This window comes from Vipera ursinii (genome assembly GCF_947247035.1).
Source record: "Vipera ursinii genome assembly, chromosome: 2".
Classification (NCBI taxonomy): domain Eukaryota; kingdom Metazoa; phylum Chordata; class Lepidosauria; order Squamata; family Viperidae; genus Vipera; species Vipera ursinii.
In genome coordinates this window covers 171,153,763-171,172,389 of record NC_139513.1, presented here as the reverse complement: position 1 = coordinate 171,172,389, position 18,627 = coordinate 171,153,763, and the positions used below count along the sequence as shown (strand labels likewise).

The 18,627-nt window shown below is 43.7% G+C and overlaps 1 protein-coding gene and 1 long non-coding RNA gene across 6 annotated transcripts in view; one reads left to right on the top strand and one right to left on the bottom strand.

Moving 5' to 3' along the window:
- The window catches only part of SRPK3 (SRSF protein kinase 3), a 37,481-nt gene extending 18,854 nt beyond the window's left edge, over positions 1 to 18,627 (top strand). For 3 of the 5 annotated variants that reach the window (XM_083351429.1, XM_083351431.1, XM_083351427.1), the window contains 7 exons: positions 7,851 to 8,053; positions 11,029 to 11,301; positions 11,649 to 11,746; positions 13,766 to 13,873; positions 16,139 to 16,208; positions 16,866 to 16,958; positions 17,580 to 18,627. In XM_083351429.1, coding sequence (XP_083207555.1) covers positions 7,851 to 8,053; positions 11,029 to 11,301; positions 11,649 to 11,746; positions 13,766 to 13,873; positions 16,139 to 16,208; positions 16,866 to 16,958; positions 17,580 to 17,764 — 1,030 coding nt within the window. In that variant the 3' untranslated portion in view covers positions 17,765 to 18,627. The remainder of the gene's footprint in view (positions 1 to 7,850; positions 8,054 to 11,028; positions 11,302 to 11,648; positions 11,747 to 13,765; positions 13,874 to 16,138; positions 16,209 to 16,865; positions 16,959 to 17,579) is intronic. The other 2 variants (XM_083351430.1, XM_083351428.1) reach the window with 1 other exon arrangement.
- Positions 11,195 to 12,613, bottom strand: LOC310633622. The gene is made up of 3 exons (XR_014491050.1): positions 12,527 to 12,613; positions 11,620 to 11,795; positions 11,195 to 11,319 (listed from the first exon to the last, which is right to left on the bottom strand). It is a non-coding gene; the product is annotated as an uncharacterized lncRNA (long non-coding RNA).

Sequence of the window (18,627 nt, the reverse complement as noted above, 5' to 3'; positions counted from 1 at the left end):
GATGGATAAGAAGAGGAATCCTGGACATTATGCGTTTGGGAGCACTCCACCTGGATTGCTTATTTGAATGGTAGAAATATTTTTTGTTTGTTTATTTATTCATTAAACTTGTTAGCCACCCATCTTGTCTAGATTAACTGACTGAGATGTTGAATTGAACACTAGGCCTGAAAAAGCAATGGGAGCAATGCCCAGAGTTTACATCATGGCTGTGCACAAGTACAGAGGAGGTGTCTGTCATTTTGGGTCTGTTAGCAAAAAATTAGAAACTGTGTACCATGATGTCCTGGGATCCTGTTTCTTAAGAACTAGATCTAATAATAATAATAATAAATAATAATAATAATAATAATAATAATAATAATAATAATAATAATAATAATAATAATAATATAATAATTTAAAAAAAACCTTTATTGTCAAAGTACAACATGTGTACATTGAGATTAGCTGAGCCTCCCCCCGTGCTCTCTCCTCCCAACACAGTGACAACAAACCCTCCATCCTACCACACCATGTGAGCCAACTACACCACACACGAGGCTCTATAACAGGGGTGTCAAACTCAATTTCATTGAGGGCCGCATCAGCATTGCGGTTGCCCTCAGGGGGCCGGGTGGGTGTGGCCTGGGTGGGCGTGGCCTACTGGGTGGGCGTGGCTAGAGTGTGTATGGCCTACTGGGTGGGCGTGGCCAGCTCTACATCGTTCGCATCAAGGGTGCCGATGGGGGCCTGGGCAGGAGAGGGACAGATCTGAGGGTCTCTGGCAGAAGGAGGGTCTCTGGGCCAGGGACAAGGCAGTGGGGGCCGTTCCCTCACTGATTCCAGGATGGCTTCGCGGGCCACATGAAACCACTTCGCGGGCCGGATCCGGCCCCCGGGCCTTGTGTTTGACATGTCTGCTCTATAACATTTAAACAACACTACTGAGGGACATACTGGTTGGGAGTTAAAATTGTAGTCTGGCACACCTGGAATGTGCCAAAGAGAAAAGGCTGTGTTGTGTATTTCCCCGTAATCTCTTAACCACGACTTACGCTTTTGTGTCTGGTATAGGCACAACTCCGGAGTGGATTTTCTACCCGGCCTTGATTTTGAAATACAATCTGTTTTGAATTTGTTGGTGAAAGCCACCATGATTCATTTGTTCTCTGAATAGAATCCAAAGGGCATATTAGAAGTGGGAAATATTTAATAATCCCTCTCCTGATGCTTGGAAGGAAGACCAAGTTCCTTGTTCTCCCTGGTTAGGGTTAGGCTGCTTTATATGGGATTCTATTAAGTGAATTCCAATTTCAGAAAAAAATAAACAGACTACCCTTTGGAAACAGGCATGTCAGGAAAAGGCTGTGGCCTTACTTTCTCCTTTGCATGCTAGTTCTTTGAATCTTTGGAGGGCTTTTTGTATGGAATAGGATTTGTTCATATGAACTGGCCCTTCTGCCTTAAGTGGAACTGCAGAAAACCAGTCTCTGATCTGCCAGGTGTTGATCATTTCTGTGTGAAGTCTGCTGTAAAATCCTTGGTTTACCTACAGAATATCCAAGAAGGATTTATTTAAATGTAGATGTATATTTTTATGACTGTTAGCCACCCAGAGTTACCTTATGCTGAGATGGGCAGCCAATAAATTTTATAAATAAATAAAGCTGCCCACAGGTGTCTTTTGTCTGAAAGTTTGGACCAGACCAGACCTTTGCCAGAGATGGGCAGCCCGTAATCTTTCAAATGTTTTTTTGGATTGCAGAATCCATAATTCCTCAAACCTGCAGCTGCTGGCTAGGGAAGTGATTGGCCACATCCGAGCTTGCTTTTTCTCCCAGTTCCTAGCAGACCAAAAGAAGCATCATTAAGACCCGATTTTCTGCTTGTTTTGCTCTAGGCTGGGGAGCAACAACTAGCTAACCTCAACAGTTCCCAAAAAGCAGGGATGTCAAACTCGCCACGTCACGTGACATGTCACAGTGTATCAGAACTTTTTTCCCCCTTGCCGGAGCTGTGGTGGGCACGACTTCCACGTGACACATCTGGCCGTGGGCTGGCAGTTTGACACCCCTGCCCAGCAGTATTGTACCTGATGAGTATTTGAAGGGAGGAACCACCAGGAAATATTAATGCTGTAGACAAGAGGGGAGGAGGAGTTCTAGAAAGCAGTACAACTTTTTCGTTCTGCTTCCAAGAAAACTACAGAGATATTTCCAGGATGTCACTTTGCTTTTTTGCTGTAGGGGTGGCCATTTATAAGTCTTGCTTATAAGTCTGCACTGACCTATGTAACAAAGTCACGATGGTGTGTAGGGCTTTGGGTTACTACTGCTGCTCCCTTTTGTTAGATCTGCCTGTTTGTCTGATCTTCTTATGCTTGATTTGTGCATTGAAACTTGGTTGGTTTCCATTCAGATAAATACACTGACTCAGCTGAAACATATACTGGGCTCAGTAGAAACTAAATTGGTTGAATGTGGGCACTTTGAAAGTAAAAAGACAAGTTTATAATTGTTTCCGTTTTCCCGCCTGAAGAAATCATCAGGGCTTAATTTCTACAGCCAAAAGAGGTCTAGATACAACCCACTGGATTTGGCAAGAATATATGTCTTATTCACACATGAGTGGTATCACCAGGTGTGTGAATTACCCTGCAAGGTTCCTGTTTCGGAACTTGCTTCAGATATTGGGGTCAATCAGTTTAATTAGTCTGAGCCTTCTCTCGTACCAGGGCTAGATCACACAGACCAGCTGCCTGTTTTGGCATGGAAACTTTTTTTTGCCTGTCCCATGTGTAGTTTATGTTGCATGGCTTAGCACATGCCGGGCAGAGACGTACTGCTCTCTTTCAGAAGAGAAGTGTAAATACAGCCAGCCATCAGAGATACAGTACTGCATATAATTTCACTTTCCTGGGAGCTTACTTTTTATTGCCGGATTCAAACTAGGCCAGCCAACCACATTTTAGCTTAGCATATTATGCAGAGCATAAAAATAGGATATTGAAGTAAACCGCCATCCAGTTAATCACATATTATGTGAAGGAGTAATAAAAAAGAATGAAGAAAGGCCAAAATGACCAACAGGAACAGTATTGGAGAGACCTGACCTAACCATCTTTATTGTAGTGTGGCCAATTTATGGGATACATTTAGCCCTAGCCCCCCCTCACCACCTTTTTTTTTTTTTTGCATCAGAGCCTGTACTGGGAGGCTGTACTGAGAGAACTGAACTACAATGATAGGCTTTTGCAACACTTTTTGGATCAAAGTAGAATTGGCATATTAAAGAAAATAAGTAGAATAACCCACCACTGACCCATGAGGTGAAGTGCTAATATGAGACCCACTCACTCTGGCCTCAGCACTCCCATCATTTCCAGAGTCTAATTCTTGGCCCTAAAAAAAGGATATCCGTAATTTTCCAGAAAATTTGAGAATGTTATTTAATTCCCTATAGGGATGAATGAGTTGGCTTTTGGAACTTCTGTAGATAATCCTGCTGTATTCCTGCTTCTTGCCATGGTGCAGTAGTCATGGAGGCCCACTACCCAAACTGAAGTCACGCTGTGAATTCTGGCTTCTGACCACTGCTTTGGGTCAGGCCAAGCATTGGCCAGTGCTCTTTCTCCCCCTAGTGGCAATTTTGGGTTATACTTGGCTTCTCGGTTGCTTTTAGCTTAAACTCGTAACCTAGTTTTTAACCACATATCTAAAGTGTGTGGTCACCAACTTTGCACAGCGAGCTAACTGGATGAGAGTGTGTCTGGCCAAGCTAAATTCCATGATTATGAGGTCAGGAACTCTGTAATTTCTTGTATGGGAGATCTATAGTTGAAAATTCCATGGTGGGTCACCCTTCTGAAGCCATCTTACTGACCTCTTCTGCAATTTGTTCTTTCTGGTTGCAGCAACATTTCTGGTACAATGTACAATCTTGCAACATGTTTCGGTGAAGCTAGAAAAATGCAACACTCCTTTTTATGCTTCCCTTTTAACCACATTTCTTTCATACGGGCAGAGGTGGGTGGACTTGCAAGATCCTTATTTTTTTACTAGAAACTCAAATCCTCTAACCAGAACCAAGGGTGAGATGGTGGCTCAAGACTAAGAGTCAGTATATTTTTGGAATTAAGAAACATGATTAGTTAGCCAAGGAATTTATTTTCAATACCAGAGCTGACTTCACCTGTGACCCAGAAATTTACTCCCACTTCTTCTGACCCAAGCTTTTTTTCTATCTCAGTAGTCCAAGGGTCTTTTCACCTCTAAGGGTGAAGTCTGCAGTGCCCTTCCCTCACAGTTGTGAGTGTCTCAGTAAGATGTTAACCGGCTCAGCAATTGCTTCAAAGGAAACAGCAAAGAGAAATGTGTTGCTTTGCCTCTGTAGCTGAGGAGCAGGTGATTCCCACTGTAAGGAACATCCTTCTTACCTAGGCTCCTGGGATTTTTCCTCCTTTTCTGAATGGAAGGAATATACGTAGTCATTATGTGTTGCTTTCCAGTGGCTCTTGCGAATCGCTTGGGTATGTTGCTGTTTCATTGATTTACTTTTTTCCCCCTTGCCGTAAAAAGCAGACATGATGAATGTAGATCCAGTGGCTGTAAGGAGAGGCACTAAACTAGAAAGGAAAAAGCTTTGGGTTCTAGGTGTTGAGAATCAAGGAGATTGTGGTGGGTTCTCTTTGCCTGATAGTAACCGAGACTGGGAGAGAAGGCTTCCGTGCCAAGGGAGGGTTGTTAGGAAAAATTACAAAATAAAGATTTCTTTGCAAAAAACTTATTTTATCCCTGTTTTTGTTTGCTTTCTAATTCCTACTTCCTGTCCTCCCTCAAACTATTATTTAATTTTATTAGTTTCTTTTATTTAGCTGGGGCTCTATAATTGATGCTCTTGTATCTTGCAGTTTTAGATTCTAGATCATAAAGTTTTTATTCTATATTCTGTAGTCTTTCCTGCTCTGGTTTCTTTTCCTTTTATAGAGCCACTACTATATTGTACTTTACCTTTAATTTTTCCTTAGTGTGGCCCTTGTACATTTGGGCCTTTAAGGTAACAATGCCTGACCCTTCCTAGGCCGTGCAGCCCTCACAGTCACCTATGTGCCCTTCTGGAGACAAGTGGGTGTTTGGTGGAAGGTTGAACCTGCTTGATCTAGGCTAGCCCTTGACATCTACAGGAGCTTCAAACAATGGCAGGCGCCCTGGTGCCAGGGCCACTCATTTAAAAAATAAGGGTGGGTACCTAAGGTCAAAGTGAGACTGATCTAAAAGAAGGCGTGAGTTATTTGTTGATTTTGTCTCTTCCAGATTCAGAAAATTAGCTTTGCTAGAAACAAACTTGGCTGGGAGCATCTGGTGTTTCTTAGAAGTAAAACCGGCTTGTTTACCTCATTTCTGCCAAATTGCGAATTGTGCTGGAATCCAATAAAAATCCACTCTAGCAAGTTCTATTATTGCAGGTTCTGCTAGATTTATGGCCAGGGAAGTGCAGGTGTGTCTCTTCTTCTACTTCTGTGCACCTGGATACATTTTTGCTTAGCAAAGTGCCAGTAAGTGCTAGCCAGTCTTCCACATGCACAAATTAAAGTGAAACAATGCACAAGTACTGTCCAGATTTTTTGACTTGAGTGTAGATCAAGTGATGTGCATTTTCATTCTCCCTTATCCAAACTAGGCGTTAAGAGAGGGGCCACACTAATATATGTGGCCAGGACAGAAATGAATTTCTTGGTGGAGCAGTGGGCTAATGCCTCCCTAAGTAACACCAGCTGCCTGCAATTAGTGCAGGTTCGAGTCCCACCAGGCTCAAGGTTGACTCAGCCTTCCATCCTTCCGAGGTAGGTAAAATGAGGACCCAGATTGTTGGGGGCAATAAGCTGACTTTGTAATAATGCCGCTTGGGGGGCCCTGAAAGCCCTAATAAGCAGGCATAAACATAGAATGAAGGCTATTGCTAAGCACATTGGTTTGTGCTTCTTAGATTGTAAGCTGCCCTGAGTCTTCGGAGAAGGGCGGGATATAAATGGGATTAATTCAGTTTAAGTGTTTTCTCTTTAGTACATTTCCTTCTTTTATCCTATTAAAAGCTGTATGGGTTTGATGGGCTCTGGTTATGTGTGATCCTGAAGTGACACAGCTTTCCTTTTAGGGACTCAGATATAGTTCCTGCAATGAATGCCCCCCTGCTGTCTCTATTGAACCCTTGTATTAGAGGTGGGCAATGAAGTCTTCTCTTGCACTTTGCCAGAAACGTAGAGGGTCATCCATTGTTTCCTTATGCCATAGCTTATTTTCCCTTTCCACCTTCAGCAACTGCCTGCATAATCCGGTATTCCCTCCTGCCCATGTAAATGCGAGATTGCCCTCATTGTCACCTCTTCTGTTTCGTTTTTTTATTTTTCATTCCCATTTCTGCGTTCTTCATGCCTTGTGCTCCCCAGAGTTCACACCTCTGTGCCAAGTATATCTTTGTTTCTGTCTGTCAGGTTGTTGTCTGTTGCTGTGACCCATTTTTCCTTTGGCCTGGCAAGGGATGGCCCATTTGACACCATGGATCAGCAGCTTTTTCTTTTGTACAGTTGCCCCTTGTTGTGATTCAGGGTCAGCCTGTGGGTTCGGCAGTTGGGTCGGACGACTCAGAGAAGGAGGAGGGGGGCGTTGAAGAGCTTGCTGATGATGGCCTTGAGGCTCTGCAGAGCCCTCAGCCAGGCCCCTCCCACCTGGTCACGACGGAGACCCAGCTGTGTGAGCCTGACAGCGTGGATGAAGATGACCCACAGCTGGCCCTGTTCAAGGACGCCCGACGCAGGAGGCAGTCAATCAGGAGTAAACAGAGGAAGGCAATGGGGCACCTCGGAAGGAGGCAGAGAGAGGCCACGCCCTGAACTGCATTTAAGGGGAATGTGTGGGAGGGCTGGTTTGCTGAAGGCAACCGCTTGGACAGTTCCTGTTTCATAGCTCCTGTTTCATGGTTGGTGTCTTGTCTTGCTCTGTTTTATGTTAATAAATTTGGCAGGCTTTATTCCAGCCTCTTGCTGTTTGTTATGGGGTTGTCCCTGCTTTTGCTGCAGGGCTGGTAGCAGGCTGGTACAGAACACTCCTAGACCTTTTGTAGAATCAGAAGGGGCGCCAGAGCTCATCGTTAGAATATGCACTGCTTTGTTGCCATTGTTAAATATAGCATTGCTGGTGCCTGCGGTGGAGCCACCCTTGGACTCAGCTAGTTTCAATAGGCCCAACACATGCATGGCTCCCCACTTCTCACTCTGAACTCTCTTTGCTTTGGGCTTCACACCAGCCTCTCTCTCCTGGCAGGATGTCTGCAATTTAGACTGAGAGCACTGTGAGGTAGTAAGTCCATTTTCTTCAGGCTGTCCCATTTCAAATTGCAGGTGGCGGTAATCGTATTGCGGAAATGTCCCTCTGGAGATTAAATAATTGAATTCCATCGTACAAAAAAAAATCTACCTGTCAGAAAGTAGGACTTTTATGTTTCTTCCTTGAAACAGTTTGGGGGCTTAGAAAAATTTGTTTTCCAGTTATGCAAGTAACATCCCCTCCAACAGTTTGAAGTGGAACAGCCCAGGCAGAATTTGACCATTTCCCATAGAACTTGGCTTCACTTTCCAGCCATTTGCTTGTGACAGGTTTATCTGCTTCTTGTCTTCTTTCTGAATACCATCAGCTTTTCTCTTGCATGTGGTGTGTTTGTGAGTACAACTTACATTGCCCACTGACAAACATATTAGGGCCCACGTGATTCCCTGGACTCTTTCTTCTCCTCCTTTTCCTGCCTGCCCCAAACATAATGGGCAGGCATCCATCTTGTTTGCCTGTTTCCCCGTCTGCTCCATTCTTATGCAGCCCTGGAGTTATGAGTGATGGGGCTGTGACATGGGGCCCTCTCATCTCCCAGAATGGGAAGCTTTCAAAGAACAAGCGGAAGAAGCTGAAGAGGAAGCAGAAACGGCAGAGTCAGCTCCTGGCTGAACGACTTCGGGATCTTCAGCAGCTGGAGGATCTGGCAGCTACAAATGAAGGGACCAGCAAGTCCACAGAGACCACAGGTAAGATGGGCAGGGCAGACTGGCCTGCTGTAGTACAGTCCAGGCCCTTGGGATCATTCCTACAAGCTTACAGAAACATACAGCAGATTTACACCTGGACCATATTTTCTTAGAAAAAGCAGAGGGCAAAAGGGCAAATATGAAGGATTTAAAAAAATGTTTGGGTTTATAAAATTTGGTTTATAAAATTCAGGAAAAAAACAAGAAAACTTTACAAAAGTGCATATTCTGATAAAAAATATCTAAAAAATCAAATAGTATGTGTAAATTTACCTTTTAAAAAGTTCAGTTTTTGTATTTTTCACATAAATGCGTGTTACAATGTAGTTTGTACTGTAAAGTTAAATGACCAAAATAAAGGACAAAAGTGAGTTTTTGAAAAATAAAATCTAAAGGACTGTTTTCTGAAATAAAGGACTGTCCTTTGTATGGTGTGTGTGTGTGTGTGTGTGTGTGTGTGTGTGTGTGTGTGTGTGTCCTTTAGATGGTATAGGTCAGGGGTAGGCAACCTCAGCTCTTTTATGACTCATGGACTTCAACTCCCAGAATTCCTGAGTCAGCATAGCTGACTCAGGAATTCTGGGAGTTGAAGTCCATGAGTCATAAAAGAGCCGAAGTTGCCTACCCCTGGTATAGGTCCTGCTTGAGCAGGGGGATGGACTATTAGACCTCCAAGGTCCCTTCCAGCCTTATTCTATTCTAGTATATTATAACAGCACCCAACCTTTGTGGCTTGCCGACCTGGCTGGGGGAGTGGGGGAGAAGGGGGAGGAGAACTGGGCTGTGCGAGCAGCAGGCCAGCACACATGCGTGCATGTAGCCCTTGTGTGAATGGTGGGCTGGCGTGCCCATGCACCTAGTCCTTGCGCAAGCGGTGGGCTGGTGCAAGCTGAGGACTGACGCGCATGCCCGCAGCTCGACTTGCATGAGAAGCAGGCTGGTGCTCATGCACGTAGCTCAACTTCATGAGTGCCAGGTTTATTTTATTTTATTTTTATTTTAATTCCATTTATATCCCGCCCTTCTCCGAAGACTCAGGGCGGTCCGCCAACCCATTGCTCACACGATCCAATTCCAAATAGGCCACAGCCCGGTAGTGGGCTGCAGCTCTGGCATTGGGGATCCCTGCTTTATAATAAAGGATATATGGTCATGATATGTGTATATATCCCTTATATGGATACTAGGCAACATAGTGCTTTGCAGTTGCTTTGCATTACGGTAGCTCCTGAATTTCCACTGGTGCGTGTTTGTAAGCTTGGTTTATACACTAACCTCTCTTGATCCCTTATTATATGCTACTAGGCAACCTGTGACCTGTTATGTCATTTTTCAGAGCTATTTCTTTACCAGGTTCCTCAATGCCTTCAACAGTTGAAGAACATCTGATGAGTACATCAGTGCTTGTACTCATCTTAGTGCTTAAAATTCAAGGAGATAGTCAGCAATGTATAGTATCTGCCTTAAAAGTAGCCTATAATGAACTGTACAGCACAGTCAAAGATCAGGAGTTGACGCAGGAAATGTTTTATAAGAGTTTGCATTGTATCTTAATTTTTTATAAAATTTGCTAAATTTCAGCTCCACAAGGGTCATGGGTTCTGGATTTTGGGTGCATTATGTAAATTCGCCCATTTGAAGCACCTTGGTTGAAAAACAATTGTTCTACAATGCATTGTTTTGTCCAGATAAAGATTAACATAGACAAACTGGAGAATTGCAGTGGTATACTAAAGTAGTATGCCTTGAACAGTGACACTTCTAATGTAGTGTGTTTGCTGGAAAAGTTGAGATACTTTCAGAGATGGATCTACCTTGAAAATAGCCCATGTTGAACTGTATAGCACAGTTCAACATCAACACAAGAAACTTTATATGACATTTTGTTTTAGGTCAAAAAAATTTTTGTAAAATTTGCCAAATTTCAATTCCACAGGACTCGTGGAACCCAGATTTTGGATATTCTATCAGTATTAGCCCATTTGAGGGCTCTCAGTTCAAAACACATTGCCCAATGATGCTTCATTTCACAAGGTTACAGGAATGAGTTTGTGTGTGTGTGTGTGTGAAAGAGAGAGAGGTGGAGTAGAGAGAGAAAGGAAAAACAAACTCTTTGTTAGCCTGTTTTACTCGTGTATGTTTGTTTTTGTATGTTCCACAGTTTACTTTCAGCTTCGCTTAGTAGTCACTTATAGTCTGGACTGCAACTACATTTAAGCCCAAGTTGTAAATACAGGCATTCTGCCACATAGTGGTAGTACTTTTCCCTGGAGGGAAGAATAAATGTCTAACTAAAAAGGTTGTATAAACTTCTTTCACAGCTATTATATGTATGCAGGTTGATTTCTTTTACCACCAAAACTGCAGAAACTCTTAAGTCAGGTATGTCCAGCTTGCAGGCTGCATGTTGCCCTGGAGAGCTAGTAATGTGACCCCACAGGAACATAAACATCTAATACTATTATGTGATTTACATATATTAATTACATCATATATTTTTACGTGGCCCAAGACAATTCCTCTTCGTTCATTGTGGCCCAGGCAAGCTAAGAGGTTGGGCAACCATACTTTAGGTCAGTGTTTAGTTCGTCTAATTTTCTTTTAAGGCTGGTGGCTCTTACCGTACTTTAAGGAACTGAAATTCCATACTTCAGTGAAGTAAGTACTCTACCAAGAAGTAACTTTATTTCTCTGCCCGAATTTGTATTGGATGATCCAAACTTAGCATTTATGAAAAAGGAAATAAAAATACATAAAACATATAAATATAAAAAATATATAAAATAAAAACAAGATTCTCATTTTGGATCCTTGCTTCCAAGACTTTGGATAAGACATAGGGAGGTTTGTCAGACATCCCTTTTTTGATGTACTTTTACTTTACTCCAAAGCAGGTCTCTCTGCCTTCTCCTCTTGGCTAATAATGTTTTCGTTCCTCTTGCTGGGAAATCTTGTCCTTCCATGGCCTTCTGCAGACGGGCATTGCAGTTGCCCCACCTCAGTCTCTGGAGGGGGAGAGCCCTCGGGGGGATCCCTGGCCTGCAGCCCCCAAAGCCTGACGTCATCTTCTGGCTTCTACACTCACAACGCCTACGACAGCTGCAATGGGCATTCCCCACCTGGAACCGCCAGACATCATGTCAGCCCTGACTCCACCACCTCCGGCTTCTCAGGATCGCTCTTCTCTGGTTCAGCCCTCTCGGGCGTTTCTAATCAGCGGGAACGTGGAGGGCTTCTCTCACCCAGCAGTGAGTACTTTACTCCAACTTTGGGGGGGGGCACGGCAAAGAGAAGTAAGCCCAGCATTACTGAACATCCCAGCTTCCCACCATGGAAATTACATGCCACAACCTGTCAGCCATGCCATCCCCTCCCATCTTGACCGGGCTTTCTTAAAGTTATGGTACCACATTATCCCTGAATTAAAACTCCTTAGCCTCGATTCCCATAGCGTGGTGATCTTCGCCCCCTCCCAACCCCCCAAAAGTGATGCTAAGCAGCATTTCCATTCCACAGAGGAGAATGGAAATGTGCTTTGATTGCAATTCCTCATTCTTATTTGTTACCTCTGTTCTTTTTGACCATGTGTGGGCAGCTTTTGGCACTTCTGAATTCTTGGTGAACCCTTTGGAACCCCAAAACGCAGACAAAATCAGAGTGAAGATTGCAGATCTGGGCAATGCTTGTTGGGTGGTGAGTAATTCGTGCAGATCTCTTCCCCCTCCCCAATAATGGTGGCTGCCTATAGGGAGTGGAAAATTAGGGTTGCGTTGCAAAGGGTGTCTGGCTTGTTTGGGAAGTTACATAATGGAAAATAATGAAAATTCCTATAGTAAGAATAAAGAAAAGGGGAGAAAGGGTGTTATGTGGAAGGGAGACACAGGCAGTCCTCGACTTACAACAGTTCATTTAGCGACCATTCAAAGTTTCAGTGGCTTGAAAAAAGGGACTTACGACTGTTTTTCACACCGACGACCCTTGCAGCATCTCCATAGTCGCGTGATCAAAGTTCAGACGCTTGGCAACTGACTCATAGTTATGATGGTTGCAATGTCCCAGGGTCACATAATCCCCTTTTGCTACTTTCCGATAAGCAAAGACAATTTGGGGAAGCCAGATTCACTTAACAACCAAGTTACTAACTTAAAAACTGCAGTGGTTCACTTAACCTTTAGTGAACTATGGTAAGAAAAGCCGTAAAATGAAGCCAAATTCACTTAAGAAATGTCTCGCTTAGCAACATAAATTTCGGGATCAATTGTGGTCGTAAGTTGAGGACTACCTGTACTTGGAGGCATAGAATTGAATTTGTCCCTTTTCTGTAGTCGAGATATTACTGTGTACAACAGAAACAACACAGTGGAAAGTTACATATATGCAGAGCTCGGAAATACATGCCCTTATTAACTGTATATATTCTCCCCTTATTCTAATAAAATCAGGATGACCCCATTTATGAAAATACAGACAAACCTTAATTGACAACTACTCGTTTACTGACTGTTCAAAGTTCCATTGGTGCTGAAGGAGTGGTGGTTGTGTCTGGCTCACAAATTTCCGACTGTCCCAGCAACCCCGTGATCACATGATTGTGATCTGGCCACTTGGTAACCAGCTTGCACTTAGCAATGGTTGCAGTGTCCCGCAGTCACATGATCCACAGCTTGCGATTTTCCCTGCTGAATTCCCACAAGCAAAGACAATGGGGAGGCTGGCAAGGGAAGTTCACAAATTGTTTGGGTAAGTCTCCTCCACTCACCCAGCCCCTTTTGCACTCATGCTGTACCTCCCTGGCCAGCTGCACACACTCCTTAAGCCTCACCGTACTCATATTGCACCTACCTGGCCATTCATGCGCCCTCTTCCTCTTGGCATCAGCAACCTCAGACCCTCCGGCACCACTAGCAGACTCTCACCTGCCCTGCCCCAGCTCTTCATTTGCACCCACCCACAGCCACTCACACATACACGGCCATTTGCACACAGCCTGGCAGCAGCCACCCCAAGCCCCACTGCACTTCCCCTTCTGCCTTCATCACCCCTGCATTTTGCAGGGCAGAGAAAAATTGGGAACTAGACTCTTATCTTTTCCACATAAAGAGCTGTCTTCTATTTTGAGACTAAATGGAATTTGTCTATTTTCCCCCTTCATTATGCTGTGGAGCAGGGGTCTTCAAACTTGGCCCTTTTGTGACTTATGGACTTCAACTCCCAGATTTCCTTAGCCAGGCACAGTGGCTGAGGAAGTCCACAAGTCACAAAAGGGCCAAGTTTGAAGACTCCTGCTGTGGAGGAAATTTCGTGGTGAATCACAGTTTTTCCCCACCCTTAAGCATTTCCATGCCTTATTTTGCTGAAAAAGATCCCAAATGTTTCCCTTTTCTTTAGTCCCTCAAACTTTAGATAGAAGGTGGCAGATGTAATTGATAGATACGAATGCATTGATAGTCCAGAGCGCAAGAATTATATTAAAAGGCATTTGATACCATGAGCAAAGTGGGCTCTGTTCCTGGGAAAGCTATTTTGGGGGTGTGCATTAGGGGGGGGTGGGCTAAAAAAAACTTGTGGGAAGAATTAGACGTGGCGGGAAGAATATTTGGGTCACTTTTTGAAATACTGCTTGTCCAAAGAGTTGAGGAGAGCGAAGGATGTACGCTGTGCACAAGCCAGAGGGGGCGAATGGCTCTTCATTCTCTGCTTAATTTCTTTTAGCACAAACATTTCACAGAAGACATTCAGACTCGCCAATATCGGGCTCTGGAGGTCCTGATTGGTGCTGTCTACGGCACTCCTGCTGATATCTGGAGCACAGCATGTATGGTAAGTTCAGAGGTTTTTTTTCCCCTCTGGCTTCTTTGTATAACCTTGGTGGAGCAGTGGGCTAATGCCTCCTTAAGTAACACCAGCTGCCTGCAATTAGTGCAGGTTCGAGTCCCACCAGGCTCAAGGTTGACTCAGCCTTCCATCCTTCCGAGGTAGGTAAAATGAGGACCCAGATTGTTGGGGGCAATTAAGCTGACTTTGTAATAATGCCGCTTGGGGTGTGTGTGTGAAAGCCCTTATAAGCAGGCATATACATAGAATGAAGGCTACTGCTAAGCTTGTAAGCCGCCCTGAGTCTTCGGAGAAGGGCGGGATATAAATGGAATTAAAATAAAATAAATAAATAAACAATAAGCAGGCATCTACATAGAATGAAGGCTACTGCTAAGCTTGTAAGCCGCCCTGAGTCTTCGGAGAAGGGCAGGATATAAATGGAATTAAAATAAAATAAAAAAAACTTTTATGCCAAATTCTGCTGACTGTTGCTTTTATGCAGAATAGATTTTCAACTCCAACACATCCTTCAGTATAATTTGCAGCTAACCATCGGCTGACGTATTCTTCAAGTTCTGCTGTGAATTCCCTTGGCAACAAGTAATTTTGTCACCTAATTCATTATCTTATAAACAGCTAAGCTCACAATTTCTTCACCTCCCTGTGGTGATTGTGGTAATAAGCAAACGTGTTTCAAACTGAACGTGTAAAATGTTAGGTTGCTGCCTGTTTGTATTTAATAAGGTAATAACTTTGCAGTAAGACAGAACAAAAGCCCTTACCAAATCCTAAATAAATTATTTTAGAAGTCTTAATCTAACCACCCAAAACGAACAAGTAGGTTTTCCCTATACAGGTAGTCCTCGACTTACAACCACAATTGAGCCCAAAATTTCTGTTTTTAAATGAGACATTTGTTAAATGAGTTTTGCCCCATTTTACAGCCTTTCTTGCCACGGTTGTTAAGTGAATCACTGCAGCTGATAAGTTAGTAAGGTGGTTGTTAAGGGAATCTGGCTTCCCCATTAGCTTTGCTTGTTAGAATGTTGCAAAAGGTGACCGGGACACAGCACCAGTCATAAGTATGAGCCAGTTGCCAAGCATCTGAATTTTTATCACATGATCATGGGGATGCTGCGAAGGTCGCAACTGTGAAAAATGGTCATAAGTGTTGTGATTCAGGGTCAGCCTGTGGGTTCGGCAGTTGGGTCGGACGATTCAGAGGAGGAGGAGGACAGGGGTGTTGGAGAGGTTGCTGAGGGGGTTGGAGAGCTTGCTGATGAGAGCCCTCAGCCAGGCCCCTCCCACCTGGTCACGACGCAGACCCAGCTGTGTGAGCCTGACAGCGTGGATGAAGATGACCCACATGAAGATGGCCCTGTTCAAGGACGCCCGACGCAGGAGGCAGTCAATCAGGAGTAAACAGAGGAAGGCAATGGGGTACCTCGGAAGGAGGCAGAGAGAAGCCACACCCTGAACTGTATAAAAGGGGAATGCGTGGGAGGGCTGGTTTGCTGAAGGCAACCGCTTGAATAGCTCGTTTCATGGTTCGTGTCTTGTTCTGTTTGCTTTTGTATCCATAAATTTGGCAGGCTTAGTTCCAGCCTCTTGCCTTCTTGTAAAAGGGGTTGTCCCTGCCTTTTCTGCTGGGCCGGTAGCAGGCTGGTACATAACAATAAGTCATTTCTTTCAGTACTGCTGTAACTTTGAACAGTCACTAAATGTACTGTTGTAAGTCAAGGACTACCTGTACTTCATGGACAGATAGATAGATAGCTTTAAACACACAGTAAATAATTTCGAAAGATTCTTGTGATGCTTTTAAAATATGATTAAGTGGTGTGTGAACTGTATATTTAGAAGTCACAACCCAGATTAATCACCTGAAATCTTTTGTCAGTATTTTGAGGGGGTAATATACCACCTTCTGCTGCCGATGAGTAGCATATTGCTGATCCCAGACTTAAGCTAATCACGTAATCACATTTGCTGAAGCTAATTTTAGATGAGTAATACGTAAAATCCAGCCCGCAAGTAATGCCAATGCAGTCCTTTCCCTTGTAGAGTTGTGATCTGATTTTTAGGGTGTGATGAAATAAATATTTAAGCACTGCTCATAGTTCCCAACAAAGAATTGGTTGAGAATTGGAATCCTGAAGATGATTCATTTGGAATGTCATGGGCTCTGGGGAATGAGTTTTCTTTTAGCTCCACTGTACTATTATCCCCATACACAAGATAAATTCCCCTCCCTCTTTTATTTGGCAGGCTTTTGAGTTGGCAACTGGAGACTATCTCTTTGAACCTCACTCCGGAGAAGATTATACAAGGGATGAAGGTAGAGAACACGGGCTGGTTGAACAAAGGAGGGGGATGGGTGGGGGTAGTTTTTTTTCTCAATCTTGGCAACTTTTAAGACCTTTAATGCTGGCTGGGGAATTCTGGGAGTTGAAATTCACACATCTTTAAAATTGCAAAAGTTGAGAAACACCGGTGTGGGGCAAGGCTGCAGATTTTCATGAAGCACGCTGCAAGATTGGAGGGTTTACGCTCAGAAAGTGACTGGACTGACTTTTTTTTTGAAAACATGTTCATGAAAGGGAATGCTGAGGACCCGTTTGTGCAAAGGGATATGTCGACACCGATGGATTGTAATATCTCTTGGCTGCACTTTGTGTTTATTTTTTTGTACTATGTTTCAACTCTTCCAAATTTTTTATGATTGTTCCCTTCCCAGAGTCACTTGTTCAAAGATCGGAGGCTATACAAATTGACTGAATAAATATGTTCTATTACTGCCAAAGAGAAAGTTCTTTCCCTGACATTAATTCTATCTTTCCCAATTTGCATCCCCAGCCAGTTATTCAAATTTGCAGAAATAGAAGGCCCTCTCTCGGGCTTATAAATCCAGGATCCCCTGTATTCATAGTTTGTGGCATAGCTGAGCAGCCCCTCCAAATTGGGCCTCATGGCACTAACGCTTTCCTTCTTTCAGATCATATTGCCCACATTGTTGAGTTACTTGGCGATATTCCCCCCCACTTTGCTCTTTCGGGGCGGTACTCGCGTGAGTACTTCAACCGGCGAGGTAAGTTGGAAAAAAGTTAACATTTGGAGGGTGATCTTTTAGAGCAGGGGTATCAAACTTGCAATGTCACGTGACGTGTTGCGACATCTCATGGCTTTTTGGCCATTGCCGGCAATGGGGTGGGCGCAGTTTCGCTGTGATGCTTCAGGCCTGCGGGCCACCAGTTTGACACCCATTTGAGAGGAAACTTTGCTCCGGAACATGTGGGTTCAGAGTTTGTTTATAAGGAAGATAGTTGAGAAAGGTAAAAGTTCTCCTGAACAATACCAGGCATAGGGTGAAGGTTGGAAAGACTTAGGCTTTCTGGTGAACCAGTCCAAATAGTGGTACAGTTGCAGTAAATTGCATGAAGGTTGCAATATTTATTGTGGTGAGGTCCAGAATGAAGTTGCTTTCGTGCAGAAGCAGCTTGTAACCCTTTATGCCATGACTGCATGTCACTGCCTTTAAGATACAGCCTGCTGACCACATTCTCTGTGGGTACTGTCTTGTATCTACCTTGTACATGTATGGCCTTGTACAAATGGTGAATTTAAAGCATGTTAGGTTTGCTGCTGATCAGTGTGACAATATCAGCTGAGACCTTTCCCAACTTTCCCAATTGTTTGCCTGTCTTGCCAGGGGAACTACGTCACATAAAGAACCTGAAGCATTGGGGACTATACGAGGTCTTGGTGGAGAAATACGAGTGGCCTCTCGAACAAGCAGCCCAGTTCACGGACTTCCTATTGCCCATGATGGAGTACATCCCAGAAGAACGTGCTACAGCTGCCCAGTGCCTCGAGCACCCATGGCTAAACTCTTAGGGACAAACCTTGCTCATACAAACTGATTAACGAATTAAGGGAGTTCTGGCCCAGATGGAGTTTCCTGGCTCGTGGTGTAGCCCGCTTTGCTGGAGTGATGATGTGGGGAAGAATGTTTACTCCTCTTAGTTCCAAGATTGGAGATTCTGGCTGATTAAGCTAGAGTTTGTATGGCTGGACTTGATTCCCACATGTCAATTTATGGCTACTTCTGAAGCACAAATGGAAGATGACCAGGATTTCTCTCTCCCCCCTTTTTTTTGTGGTTAGCATATGCCTTCTTGGTTGACAGTGGCCATCTTCTCTAGGTGCCATTGGGATAATGCTGTTTGACTGTTTTTAACCAGTTCTGAGATTTCTTGCAGGGGTTTTTTTCCCCTCCCTTTTAAGGCATATGTTTAAAGGTTCCCACCCTTAAAAACCAAACAAATGTGACTGAAAAGTAGGAATGGGTATGTGCAAGGTGGATGGTGAGTTGGATGTACCTGAGAGTTGGGAGCAAGAAGCTGGAAAGAGTTGCCAACTTTTTAAACAAAACTTTTTTGTTGTCAGGAGAAAATATATCCCTTCCCCTGCCTAAACATCTATTTTAATTTTAGGAAAATGTGGCCTCTTTTTTTTGAGCAAAAACTTAAAACACAGGTGAATGCAATTTTGTAGAGTTATGTAATATTGATGTTGAAATTTAACAGTGGAAGCATTTAGAGGTATGAGAAAACTCATGGGAGAAGAAATAGAAATACATCAATAGCAAAGTGGGAGAGGAAGGATTCTTAGTCCAACGAGTTCTGAATACCTAGATAAAATTTTCTGGTAAGATTCTAAAGTTGTGATCAGCAGCCGAATAAACAGAAGGTGCAATA